The sequence below is a fragment of the Myotis myotis genome, unplaced genomic scaffold, assembly GCF_014108235.1.
Source record: "Myotis myotis isolate mMyoMyo1 unplaced genomic scaffold, mMyoMyo1.p scaffold_m19_p_5, whole genome shotgun sequence".
NCBI classification, from domain to species: Eukaryota; Metazoa; Chordata; class Mammalia; order Chiroptera; family Vespertilionidae; genus Myotis; species Myotis myotis.
In genome coordinates this window covers 59,159,995-59,173,559 of record NW_023416357.1, presented here as the reverse complement: position 1 = coordinate 59,173,559, position 13,565 = coordinate 59,159,995, and the positions used below count along the sequence as shown (strand labels likewise).

The following is a 13,565-nucleotide window of genomic DNA, read 5'->3' as shown; positions in this document are numbered from 1 at the left end:
AAAAAATCCTAGATACCATCTCACTAAAAAAATTAAGCTACCTAGGAATAAACTTAACTAAAGAGGTAAAAGGTCTCTACTGAGAAAACTACAGGACGTTGAAAAAAGAGATAGAGGAAGACATAAACAGATGGAAGAACATACCGTGTTCATGGATTGGTAGAATCAACATCATTAAAATGTCCATACTACCCAAAGCAATCTATAAATTCAATGCACTTCCCACTAAAATAGCAGCAGCATATTTCACAGATCTAGAACGAACTCTCCAAAAATTCATCTGGAATAAAAAAAGACCCCGAATAGCTGCAGCAATCCTGAGAAAGAAGAACAAAGTACGTGGGATCTCAGTACCAGATATCAAGCTGTATTACAAAGCCACTGTTCTCAAAACTGCCTGGTACTGGCACAAGAACAGACATATAGATCAATGGAATAGAATAGAGAGCCCAGAAATCGGCCCGAACCAATATGCTCAATTAATAGTTGACAAAGGAGGCAAGAACATGCAATGGAGTCAAGATAGTCTCTTCAATAAATGAAAGAAAAATACCATATGATCTCACTCATGTATGGATAATAAAGACCCTTATAAACTGATGAGCAAAAATAGATACAGAGGCAGAGCAGCATTGAAAAGACTGTCAAACTACAGCGGGAAGTTCAGGGAGGGTTGGTGGGCGGGGGGAGGGGGGATTAGAGATCAACCAAAGGATTTGTATGCATGCATATAAGCATAACCAATGGACACAAGACACTGGGAGGTACGGGAGGCCAGGGGAATGTCAAGCGGGAAAATAAAAAGAAGACATATGTAATACTCTTTGTAATACTTTAAGCAATAAAACAAAATATATTAAAAAATAAATATAAAAAAAGAAAAATAAATTAGGTATAGCTTCTTTCACACTGTTAAAAAGTATTTTCAGAAAATTTAAATGTGAATGTTTTAAGTCTTTTGTGGGACAAATTTCATGCAGGAAATAAAACCAAGTCAGTTTCAATACTTCTCTCTTGGAAAGAGAGTGCTTTGATTATTATTAGGATACAAAATAATAATAATAAGATATATATACACATATATGTGTATATATATACACACACATATATAATCAGTGATGGCAAACCTATGACACACGTGTCAGAGGTGACACACGAACTAATTTTTTTGGTTGATTTTTCTTTGTTAAATGGCATTTAAATACATAAAATAAATATCAAAAATGTAAGTCTTTGTTTTCCTATGGTTGCAAAAATCAAAAAATTTATATATGTGACACAGCGCCAGAGTTAAGCTAGAGTTTTTTAAAATTCTAACACACTGAGCTCAAAAGGTTCACCATCACTGTTCTACACTGTCTTCAGTCTTTGCTCCGCACCTATGTATGCAAATTAACCACCATCTTTGTTGGGTTAATTTGCATACTCGCTCAGATTGGCTGGTGGGCGTAGCGGGGGATGGTCAATTTGCATGTTTCTCTTTTATTAGTGTAGATTCTCTGGAGTAAAATTATAGACTCTTAAGTGCAATCCTAGTGATTTTCCCTTAGTGCTGCTTAAATTTTCTTTTTTTAATTAAAACTTTATTGTCCAGATTATTACAGTTGTTCCTCTTTTTTCCCCCCATAGCTCCCCTCCACCTCGTTCCCACCCCTCCCTCCGCCCTCACCCCCCCTCCCACTGTCCTCATCCATAGGTGCATGATTTTTGTCCAGTCTCTTCCCGCATCCCCCACACCCCTTTCCTCCCCAAGAATAGTCAGTCTACTCCCTTTCTTTGCCCCTGATTCTATTATAATCAACAGTTTATTCTGTTCATCAGATTATTTATTCACTTGATTTTTAGATTCACTTGTTATAGATGTGTATTTGTTGTTCATAATTTGTATCTTTACCTTTTTCTTCCTCTTCTTAAAGGATACCTTTCAGCATTTCATATAATACTGGTTTGGTGGTGATGAACTCCTTTAGCTTTTCCTTATCTCTGAAGCTCTTTATCTGACCTTCAATTCTGAATGATAGCTTTGCTGGATAAAGTAATCTTGGTTGTAGGTTCTTAGAATTCATCACTTTGAATATTTCTTGCCACTCCCTCTGGCCTGCAAAGTTTCTGTTGAGAAATCAGCTGACAGTCGTATGGGTACTGTCTTTCTCTTGCTGCTCTTAAGATTCTCTCTTTGTCTTTTGCTCTTGGCTTTTTAATGATGATGTGTCTTGGTGTGGTCCTCTTTGGATTCCTTTTGTTTGGGGTTCTCTGCGCTTCCTGGACTTGGAAGTCTATTTCTTTCACCAGGTAAGGGAAGTTTTCTGTCATTATTTCTTCAAATAGGTTTTCAATATCTTGCTCTCTCTCTTCTTCTGGCACCCCTATCATTCAGATGTTAGTACGCTTGAAGCTGTCCCTGAGGCTCCTTACACTATCTTCGTATTTTTGGATTCTTTTTTCATTTTGCTTTTCTGGTTGGGTGTTTTTTTGCTTCTTCATATTTCAAATCTTTGACTTGATTCTTGCGATCCTCTAGTCTGCTGTTGAAACTCTGCATAATATCCTTTATTTCAGTCAGTGTAAGCTTAATTTCTAGTTGGTCCTTTTTCATAACCTCGAGGGTCTCACTAGATTTCTGGAGGGTCTCACAACATTTATCGGCAGTCTCACCAGACCTTTTGAGGGTCTTAGTCATTGGCGGTTTCTAGAAAGTTCTTGGAAAACCTTAAAAGTGTGGTTTTGAACTCTAGATCCAGTATTTTGCTTTCTTCCATTTCTGTCATTTGTGTCCTGTTTCTTTGTCTCTGCATTTTTTTATGCCTCGCTGTGTTGATAGAGTGTCTTTCTGAGTTAGGTGTCCTACAGGGCCCTGTGGCTCAGCCTCCCCAATTACCTGAGGTGGACACTCTTGGTGCACCCCTTGTGGGCTTTGTTTACAGTCTTGTTGTAGTTAAGCCTTGATTGTTGTAGGTATCACTTGGAGGAATTAACCTTCAGGCCAATTGGCTGTGAGAATCAGCTGTGTCTACGGTGGGAGAACTTCTGTGCTGAAAACACCCTTCTGGGGCAAGACTTGCTTCAGTGGGGCTTTGGTGCTCACTGAGTCTGCCCCCTGAGTGTGTCCCTTATGGATCTGAGGAGTTGTAATCTGGATGGTCCCACTCTGACCACTGGGTACACTGGCTCTTGGATCTAAGGAGGTGCTAATTTAGCCTCTTCCTGAGGTAACCCAGCAGGAGCTAAGAAGAGAACTGCAGATTCCCCTTCCTTTTTTGGAGTTTGGAGGTGCCCAGATGAGGCCCAGCTGTGAAGCAATGCAAGCTGCTGTGGGGTTTTGGGCCTTCTCTTGGAAGTTCTGGGTCTGTCTGGCCCACCTGCAGTTTGTTAGGTAATTTTCAGATTGCAAAGGGCCAGGCCTTTCATATGCAAAAGCCTCTGCCACAGCTTGGGTGGGATCAACAGGGTGGAGCAAACAGCTATGGCTGATCCTCAGCCCTGCCCTAAGAGGCCCTGAGTCTCAGTGTCCCGGTAATCGCTGCAAGCACCTCTGAGAGAAAGCCTCCCTCGAGTTCTGAGTTCTGCCCACTGCCAGACAGTCCATTTTCTCCCCGTATGAGTCTGGGTGCCCAGAGACTTCCCAGAACTGGAGTTTAGAGCAGTCGGGGGCTTGAGACTCCCTCCCAATTCAAAAAGACAGCCGAGTGCTCAGTTGCCAGCCCTAGCCGCGTGCGCCTCTGTACCTCTGCACTTTACTTCGGCACCTCCTCTGAGTCTCAGTGCTTTTCTCTTTCCTTCTAGTTGTAGAATTTCCACTCAGCCAGCCTTCCTGTGGTTCTGGATGATGTCCATTTTGTCTTTTAGTTGTATTTTGAATTTATTGTGGGAGGCAGCAATTTCCGGTGTTTACCTATGCTGTCATCTTGGTTTTTCCCTGCTTCAATTTTTCTTTGTCTATTTTTTAGAAAATGAAAATATTTGCTAAGAAAAAAATAAATTTAAGGGAAATTCTAATTTCCCTAGTTAATGAGATCTATTTTTTTTTTTTCTCAATCTTTCTGGAAAACTACCAGACCCACAAATAAAAATTACAGGCAGTATGGAGATCAAATTACAAATAAAAATAGTTCAAACACTACATGTTTGAACCACTATCAGTCTTTCATGGTATGTGTAGATTGGTGAATTGTAATTTTCTGTTCGAATTTGTATATATATATTTTTTCAATTTGCATTGGGAAAGGTTAAATTTTTGTGGATTGGTTATTAACATATGAATAGGGATATTGATTCTTAGCTAACAAAATAAAATAATCCACATGTAACATTTCTATTTCAGATTCTGATGACGACTCCAATGTTTGTATGTCTAGCTCTGACCAGAGCTTCAGACTTTTTACTTATGATTGGAGCTTCTGTATTTTTGCCTAAATATATAGAAAATCAGTTTATATTAACAACTAGTCAGGCAACTACACTTTCAGGTAACTTTTATGCTCATTGTAATTAATTTGGAAACTTTTATGTAAAATTTTATATGGTATTTATAAAATATTTCAAAAAGGGAAAAGTAGATTTTAAATACCTAAATACCGTTTGCTCAAATTTTAAAAAATGAGCACTTTGCCGTCAATACATCAGCATTTTTTAACATATAAAATTTTGTAAGACTTCTGCACCCTTCCCTTATCCCATACATTTTTCTCCCTCCCCATAGGTAACCACTCTTCTAAAGTTAGAGTGTATCCTTTCCCCATGTTTGTGTATTTTCAGTGCCTATGTCCCTATCCATATACAATCTATTTTTAATATTCATGTATCATTTTGTACATATTCTTCTGTTACTGTCATTGAAATTATGCTCATCAGATTCATGTTGATCTCTGTCTATTTAATGAATTTTAATTGTTCTATATGATTCTATTTTATTAACTTACTACTATTTATCTATCTGTTGTCATACTAGTGGACATGAAATTGCCTCCGACCCTTTCTCTCTTTCAAACAGTACACTAACAATAGGCTTGTATATGTCTTCTTGTGCAAATTTTTAAAAGTTGAAAAACCTTTGGGTTTAGCCATTGAAAGGTAATTGCCTGCATATATCTTCAGTTTTACTGGCTATTGACAATTGGCTCTCCAAAAGAGGTTACAAGTGGAATTATATGTTTTCAGGTACAAGCATTAATGGTGAAGTGGTAAATGTAATCACTTATTTTATGCTGTAAAAAATAGTAAAAAGTATATCCATTGGGGAAATTTTTATTAATAGTAAAAGAAGCAAGAAAGGAAAGAACATAAAACATGTGGGACAAATGAAAAAGAAACATTAAGATGTGAGAAAACACTATCAGCCTATTATTGAGTAGAGTTTGTGATAGAGGGCACAACATTGTCAGACTGCAAATCGTATAAAAATTAAAAACATGATACAGTTTTCAAGGGCCATAATGACAACTTTTTCCATGAGTATCTACGTTGTTTGCCAGCATGATTAATCTAATTGACAGTGATTGACACTAAATCCATTCAACTTGTTTCATACAGTATGTGATTAAAGCTGATCTCAACAGGGACACCAAGCAATAGGATAAGGCTACCTGCCATAACGGCCTTAACCATGATGGCAAGGTTCTGTACTCAGCCAGCTAAATAAATCTCTTGGCCCTCAGGGTCTACCTTAGAAAACCAGATGGCTTTCTCTGTAAGTTTCTGTGTTGACCTTTCCACTTAGCCTGAGGTATTAATCCAGGTTTAACAGAATGTATTAGCTATTGCATACATTTTACCTTGGTCTGCAGGGATGAAGCTTTGGGCAATTCCATTATCCACAAATAACAATGCTGATGAGTGACAGTCCGAACATAGTGCTTTCCAGGGATGAGGTGGAGTCATGGATTAGTTCAATAAAACCAGGGACAATTTTTATAGAACCTTTTCTAATTTGATTACTCTTATTGTAGAGATAACTGTTAGGTACATGTAATTAATGTTTTAGTCATCTCTCCAGAAAGCTCCCCTGAGTAACCAAGAGGAACTTTATTTAAGAGAGATTTCCATTGTCTTCTGAGGGCTGTATGATCTATTGGAGGTATTTCTTTAAGAACTTAAAAGTCCCATATGAACATGCCTATCACTTAAATATTACCCTTTCCAGTTGACAAAAAAGGCTTGTCAAATAGTTAGTTATGAATCTGAGTTGGTCTGTCCCAAAATGAGAATATCAAAGCCTCCATTGGTCAGGGCTTCAGTTTTGATAGGAAGCAATAATAAACCAAGAGTTGCTTTTCAAATGGAGAGGTTTCAGGGAGTCAATGAGTCCTATACCCAAAGAGATACTTTCGAGTGGAGGCTGCCTCCCTTTTCCAAAGGCTCCAGCACACATAATCATCAGTCATGAGGACATGTAGATCAAGTGGGTTAGTAGGTTTGTGCTACCTCAAAGTAGGGAGTGTGCCAGAGCTTGCTTATTAGCTTCCAATGTAAGTCTTTGGATTACACTCCCTGTGGGTTAGCTGATATAAAAGACCAAGTAGAATGCCCAAGTGAGTCATCTATGTCTCCAGTACTCAGAGTCCAAAGTGATTCTAGGCTGCCTTTTCATTGGGGGGAAGGGAGACAACTACTTTTCCTAAACTTCCAGAGGGATTGGATATTGTGAATCTGTCTTCTCAGGTTTTGGGGCATCATCAGTCACCCTTGCTGATGAAGGTGTGATAACACCAAAGTTATAGCCGTTGATTCTGTGGCTTCTGACCCTCTGGCCAACCGAATGTTATTTATCAGTGAAAGTTTTGGGCATCAGAGGGTAGTGGTAGTGACAATAAATGCTTGTGGTAATTGCCAGAAGAGTTTAGGTATCCCTGAGGGAGTACTGCAAATGCGTATTTGTGGCCTTGCAACATGAATGAAAATTGGTCTTTATCTTTGGGTGCTAAGATAACCCAGCTATTGCCATTTCACCTTAACAAACAATTATGCACTCCACTCCATAATCAACCAAACGAATTAGCTAAACTTCTGATTATTCACCAGTTTGTGTCCATAGTGGTTATAAAATTCCCTCCTTTCACAGTCAGTGTGATTGCACACCTCTGTAACCTGTTGTCTGAAATCAGGAGGAATCTTCTGTCCAACCAGGATGTATCTTAGTAATAGTTGTTACCATGGGCAAATCAGAGGCTAATTATCAGATTGGTGAGGAAGTCCTTTTGCCCAGAGGCGAGTTAATACCTACCATGGCACCTTCTGTGGTACTGTCTTTTTAAGTCTACTTCAGCATGCAGCCACCTTCCCAATTCTTCATCACTAATAGGCAATAATCAGCATGTTCACTACTGATTCCCAGTACTTCTGTCAAGTCCTGTTACTTGGTCTATGAGGCTGTCATTCTTCATCTTGCATAAAGCCATATTTCTGTCAGCATCCCATCTTTGTCACTATAAGTGCTAAGATCTGTTAAGGGTTTGAATTCTACTCTCTTTGAAAGCTAACAGGTTAGTCTATCATAATGTCATAGATGCTAGCAGAAGGCATAAGTCTCCTTGGTCAGAGATGAAGGGAAGTTTGTGACTTACAGCAATAGCAATAGCTGGAGTATTTCCGTGTGTGTGTGTGTGTGTGTGTGTGTGTGTGTGTGTGTGTGTGAGTTTTCTGAGCCCCAATCCCACAGGATGATGTGAAGGAGAGCCAGTGACATCTGCACACACGTGGGTTGCATTACAGGAGTGGATTGCATTGCATTCCTTGAGCTTAGGGAACCCAAATACTTTATAATGGATAGTAATAATGCATGCCTGTTGATCCAGAGGGAGATGGTAACTTTTATTATATTCGACAGCACACCTGTCTTCTCTTAGTTCCAGAGGGGATGCTATCTCTGTTTTCCAAAACTGGAAGCAAACCTGCCCTCACTCTGGAGGAGGACATTACCTCTGTTATCTAAGGCTGTTCACTATACAAAGATCCTTGAAAGGATAGAACAAACAGTAGTCGGTGCTTCTGCTTGCAGGATATATAGCATCAGAGGGTAATGGAGAATTGTTGCCCAACAAATAGAATGTTAATTATCCTATCTAATAAAAGAGAAACATGGTAATTGCGTATGACTGCTACCCTTCCCATTGGCTAATCAGGGCAATATGCAAATTAACTGCCAGCCAAGATGGCGGCCGGCAGCCAGGCAGCTGGAAGCGAACATGAGGCTTGCTTGCTTCAGTGACGGAGGACTCCAACATTCCCTGCCTGCCACTGCCGGCCTCTGAGCTGCAACTCTAAGCAACTATGTTACAAATATAGAAGCTTAACAAAACGCCAGAAACCTGCTTTAGTTGCCGGGCTTCAGCCAGCAGGATCACAACATTGTTTCAAATACAGAAGGTAAACAAAGGCCAGAAACCTGCTTTCAGCAGTGGAGGCCTAAGAGCTGAAGCCAGAGCTAAAGCTGGCCCAAAATAAAAAAGAAAAAGAAAAAAAGGAGCGGTTGGGAGCTTCAGTCACCCACCAGCCTGAAAACAGCCCTCAGCCCCTCACCCAGACTGGCCAGGCACCCTAGTGGGGACCCACACCCTGAAGGGTGTGTGACCAGCTGCAAACAGCCATCATCCCCTCATCCAGGCTTGCCAGGCACCCAAGCGGGACCCCCACCCTGATCCAGGACACCCTTCAGGGCAAACCAGCCAGCCCCCACCCGTGCACCAGGCCTCTATCCTATATAGTAAAAGGGTAATATGCCACCCAGCACCGGGATCAGCGGAGCCGAGAGGCCTCCCAGCACTGGGATCAGCGTGACAGGGGGTAGCGCCCAAACCCCCGGATTGCCCTGCGGCTCTGTGTGTGACAGGGGGCGGGGCCCCAACCTCCCTATCCGCCCTGCTCTGTTCGTGACAGGGGAAGGCGCCCCAACCCCCTGATCGGCCCTGCTCTGTGCCTGGTAGGGGGGAGCTCCCCAACCCCCTGATTGCCCTGCGGCTCTGTGTGTGACAGGGTGCGGCGCCCCAATGCCCCCCCTCCCACGAGCCCTGCTCTGTGTGTGACAGGGTAGAGCTGTAACCTCCCAATCGGCCCTGCCCTGAGTGTGAGAGTGGCGGCGCCCCAACCCCCTGATCGGCTCTGCTCTGTGGGTGATAGATGGTGACGCCCCAACCCCCCCCTCCACGGGCCCTGCTCTGTGTGTGACGGGGTAGAGCCATAACCTCCCCATCGGCCCTGCCCTGAGTGTGACAGTGGTGGCACCCCAAACCCCTGATTGGCCCTGCTCTGTGGGTAATAGAGGGTGGTGCCCCAACCCCCTGATCTGCCCTGCTCTGTGTGTGACGGGGCAGTGCCCCAACTCCCGTATCAGCCCTACTCTGTGAGTGACGGGGGGAGCTCCTCAACCCCCTGATGGGCCCTGCTTTGTGCGTGACAGGGGGGAGCTTCCCAACCCCCCTGATTGGCCCTGCTCTGTGCGTGACAGGGTACAGAGCCCCAACCCCCGTGATGGGCCCTGCTCTGTGCGTGACAGGGGGCAGCGCCCCAACCCCCTGATTGGCCCTGCTCTGTGCATGACAGGGGGTGGCGCCACAACCTCCCCATCGACCCTGCCTTGAGTGTGACAAGGGGCGGTGCCCCAACCCCCCAATCGGCCCTACCCTGAGCGTGACTGAGGGTGGCATCACAACCTCCCAATCTGCCCTGCTCTGTGCATGACAGGGGGCAGTGCCCCAACTCCCCAATAGGCCCTGCTCTGAGCCCGACCAGGGGCTGCACCTAGGGATTGGGCCTGCCCTCTGCTACCCGGGAGCAGGCCTAAGCCAGCAGGTCGTTATCTCCTGAGGGGTCCCAGACTGCGAGAGGGCACAGGCCGGGCTAGTGACCCCCCTTCCCCTCTCCGAGTGCACAAATTTTTGTGCACCGGGCCTCTAGTCTATATATATAAAAGCCTAAGCAACTTTTACAACTGGACGATCTGAATGACAGGTCGACTGGTCACTATGATGACGCTCAACGCAGGAGCTGCCCCCTGGTGGTCAGTGTGCTCCCACAGACAACCTCCCGCAGCCAGCCAACCTTGCATGGTCTCTCTCTGATGCCGGCCAGGCTTAGAGACCTCACCCATGCACAAATTTGTGCACCAGGCCTCTAGTGTGTATATAAATAAAGATTGTCAGATTGAGGGGGAAAATCCACTGTTACTTACAAGAGTCACTGCTAAAATATGAAGACATGAAAAGGTTGAAAGTCAAAGAACCTAAAAAGTTGTACTAATGAATACTAACCAAAACAAAAAGTAGTGTAACTATAATAATTTTAAACATGGTATTCTTCAAAGCAAGAGGCATTACTTAGTATAAAGAGAGATAATTTATAATGTCAGAAGAGTCAACCAGTGAGATAGGTAATATAGTTATACATGTGTATGCCCTCAAAATATAAATTTAATATATATTTAAAATTGAGTTAATTAGATATTAGTGATATTACATCAATTAGATATTCTTTTTAAAAGAATATTTTTATTGACTTTTTACAGAGAGGAAGGGAGAGGGATAGAGAGTTAGAAACATCGATGAGAGAGAAACATCGACCAGCTGCCTCCTGCACACCCCCTACTGGGGATGTGCCCACAACCAAGGTACATGTCCTTGACTGGAATCGAACCTGGGACCCTTCAGTCCGCAAGTTGACGCTCCATCCACTGAGCCAAACCGGTCAGGGCGATTAGATATTCTTATGAAAAAAGATAAATCTTGACCTCTACCTCACTACATACACAAACGCAAATTCTAGATGGAATGGTCTATAATATTAATAGTGTAATATGCAAATCAACCAAAGGGCCAAACGGCTGAATGGCAGAACGACCGCCTGGACAACCTTCCGAACAACCTTCCAGACAAAGCCAGCGGGGCTGCAAGGGCAGCTGAGGCAGCCGGGGCTGCAAAGGCCTACTCTTGAACAAATTTCATGCATCAGGCCTCTAGTGAAATAATAAAGGCATAGAAAAAGGTCTTCATGGCCTTAGGTCTAATTTTGATTCACTCACACTGGACAGCTATTGTGTTGGCTGTTGTCATTTTTTAATTTGACAATCTAAGGGAAAAAAGGGATCAGTGCTCCTGACTAAATAGTCAAGTATTTTATATTTTAAAAACTCTTGCAGCACAACAGTGTGCCACTGCATAGTGGTTGAAAATCACTGGCGTAGGCCAGTGGTCTGCAAACTGCAGCTTGTGAGCCACATGCGGCTCTTTGGCCCCTTGAGTGTGGCTCTTCCACAAAATACCGACTTCTGCTCATGGGCCACGAAGTTTCAATCACACTGTACGTGCGCGCCTGCACATGGTATTTAGTGGAAGAGCCACACTCAAGGGGCAAAGAGCCGCATGTGGCTTGCAAGCCAGTTTGCCGACCACTGGCCTAGGCCAATAAGACTGACAGCCAATATTTTCTTATCTGAGTTGGGTTCTCAGTTTTCTGATTACAGATGTGCTTTCTTTTACAAAATATATGGTTGTCAAGCTCAAACTGAATAAGTTCTCCTTGGTCAAGCACATGCCATGTACTTGGGAATAGGAATTTTGAGGATCAAACTTTTTATATAGACTTCCATTCTTCCTCTTGTTTATAACTCTTATTCACTCTTATTTTTGTTGGTACCTACTGCCCTTAACTTCTGTGATTCTGGGGTAAAATGTGTTTTGCTTCTTCTTGACTTCCTTACTTTTAGGCTTATTGCTTACCCTATGAAGTCTCCTGGTTCAGTTCCAATTCTCATAATTTTCTTGATAAAATGTTGCCCCTACTCTGTACTTTTTTGCTTACTAATAAATGAATTTGTGTGTAAATGTCTACCTTTTAACAAACATTCATGTAATGTTTACTCTGTGACTAGATATTATTCTAAGCACTTAAATATTAACTTATTTAGTTGTCCTACCAACCTTATGATGGAGGTATCATTATTTACAGAATTTCTTTAATAGCCTCTTATGCATTCAAATGTAATTTTATTATTGTTTAGTTTTAATCACTTTTAATTTTTATTATCACATTTTTATTTAATACATGAATTACTGAGATTTTCAGTTGCTAAATATATGTTTTTCTTTCTCTTTTAAAATAACTGATTGTTCAAAGCAGTTAATTTTTTTAACATCTTTAAAAGTGTTACAAGCCAAATCTATTTTGAAAACATTGAATTAAAATACTACTTTGTTTTTGGATTTTTAAATTTAGTGAAATCTGGACAGTTTTTACATAATTCATTTTATATGTTGCCATGATCCATATTTTTTCTTATTTTCAAAGTTTGCTTTTTTAAAATATCCAATTTAATAATGTCTTTTTAAAAGTTTAATTTTATTTATTTAGTATTATTGTGAATTCTAATTTATTTAAGTAATTTTTAACTTATTTGTATTTTTTGCTTATTAATCATCTCTTTTCTTCATTTTATCTCCCTCATTAAGGTTAGGAGATTTTAACTACCCACTGACAGTTCACTACCCCTACTTTTCAGGAGCATGTGCGCGCGCACGCGCACGCACGTTCATATGTGTTTGGTCTAGGATCAGTGGTCGGCCAACTGAAGCTCGGCAAACTGCGGCTCGCGAGCCACATGCGGCTCTTTGGCCCCTTGAGTGTGGCTCTTCCACAAAATACTGGCTCTTCCACAAAATACCGACTTCTGTGCATGGGCCACGAAGTTTCAATCGCACTGTACATTTGTGCCCCCACGTGGTATTTTGTGGCAGAGCCACACTCAAGGGGCCAAAGAGCTGCATGTGGCTCTTGAGCCGCGGTTTGCCCACCACGGGTCTAGGTTATTTTTTATTTATTTATTTATTTATTTTGCTGTTTCTTTTTAAATTTTAATTTGAGGTTTCTTAATGAGTATTTGCTTTTGGGAAGTGCTGAAAGTCAGGTTCAAAAGCAGTCATTGGCCACCTGCCATGTGTCCAGCTCATGCACGGGCTGGGGCATGGCTGTTGGGGTGGACAGACAGACACCTCTTCTCTAAGGCAGGCTGCACGCGTGCGGCGACGTGGGGCCTGCATGCAGGTGGCTGCTCTGATGCTTTCCCCCTCCTTCCCCTCGAAGCTGTGACTGAGGAGGCGCTGTCCCGGGCTTTGATGGAGGGAGAGGAGGTCACGGCCCCCAGCAGAGAGGGCATGGGAAACACCAGGCCCAAGCTGTCCTACGCCCTGAGTGCCATGAACGCAGCTGCCGAGACCCAAGGGGACACGCTGAGCTACGGCGAGGAGGTGGCGAGGTGGCGAGGAGGTGGCGAGGTGCGCAGGGGTCTGTCAGGGTTCGCCCTCTTGAGGAGAGCCAGCAGCCATGTCTCCCTTCTCTGGGGAGGGAGGGGAGCGAATTGCCCTGGGTGGTCCTTTCTCACCTGCCCTCGTGGCCCAGAGAACACTCCAGGCACAGCAAGTGCGCGTGCGGAACCAGCCCTTCACGGGTGGCCTGGAGGTGGGGCTCGGTAAAGGGGATCAGTGGGCACCTGGGGGCCAGCTGGTAGAGGGAGTACCAGCTGGAGGAGCCTCCAGGGCAGTGGAGGGGCCTCTGAGGACAGTTGTCTGAGTGTCATGGACGTT

At 43.0% G+C, this 13,565-nt stretch overlaps 1 protein-coding gene across 1 annotated transcript in view; it reads left to right on the top strand.

The window, feature by feature from the left end:
- Window positions 1-13,565, top strand: part of SLCO6A1 (solute carrier organic anion transporter family member 6A1) — an 89,993-nt gene that overhangs the window by 43,510 nt on the left and 32,918 nt on the right. Inside the window, exon 7 of the mRNA XM_036308715.1 lies at window positions 4,322-4,466. Within this exon, the coding sequence (XP_036164608.1) occupies window positions 4,322-4,466 (145 nt within the window). The remainder of the gene's footprint in view (window positions 1-4,321; window positions 4,467-13,565) is intronic.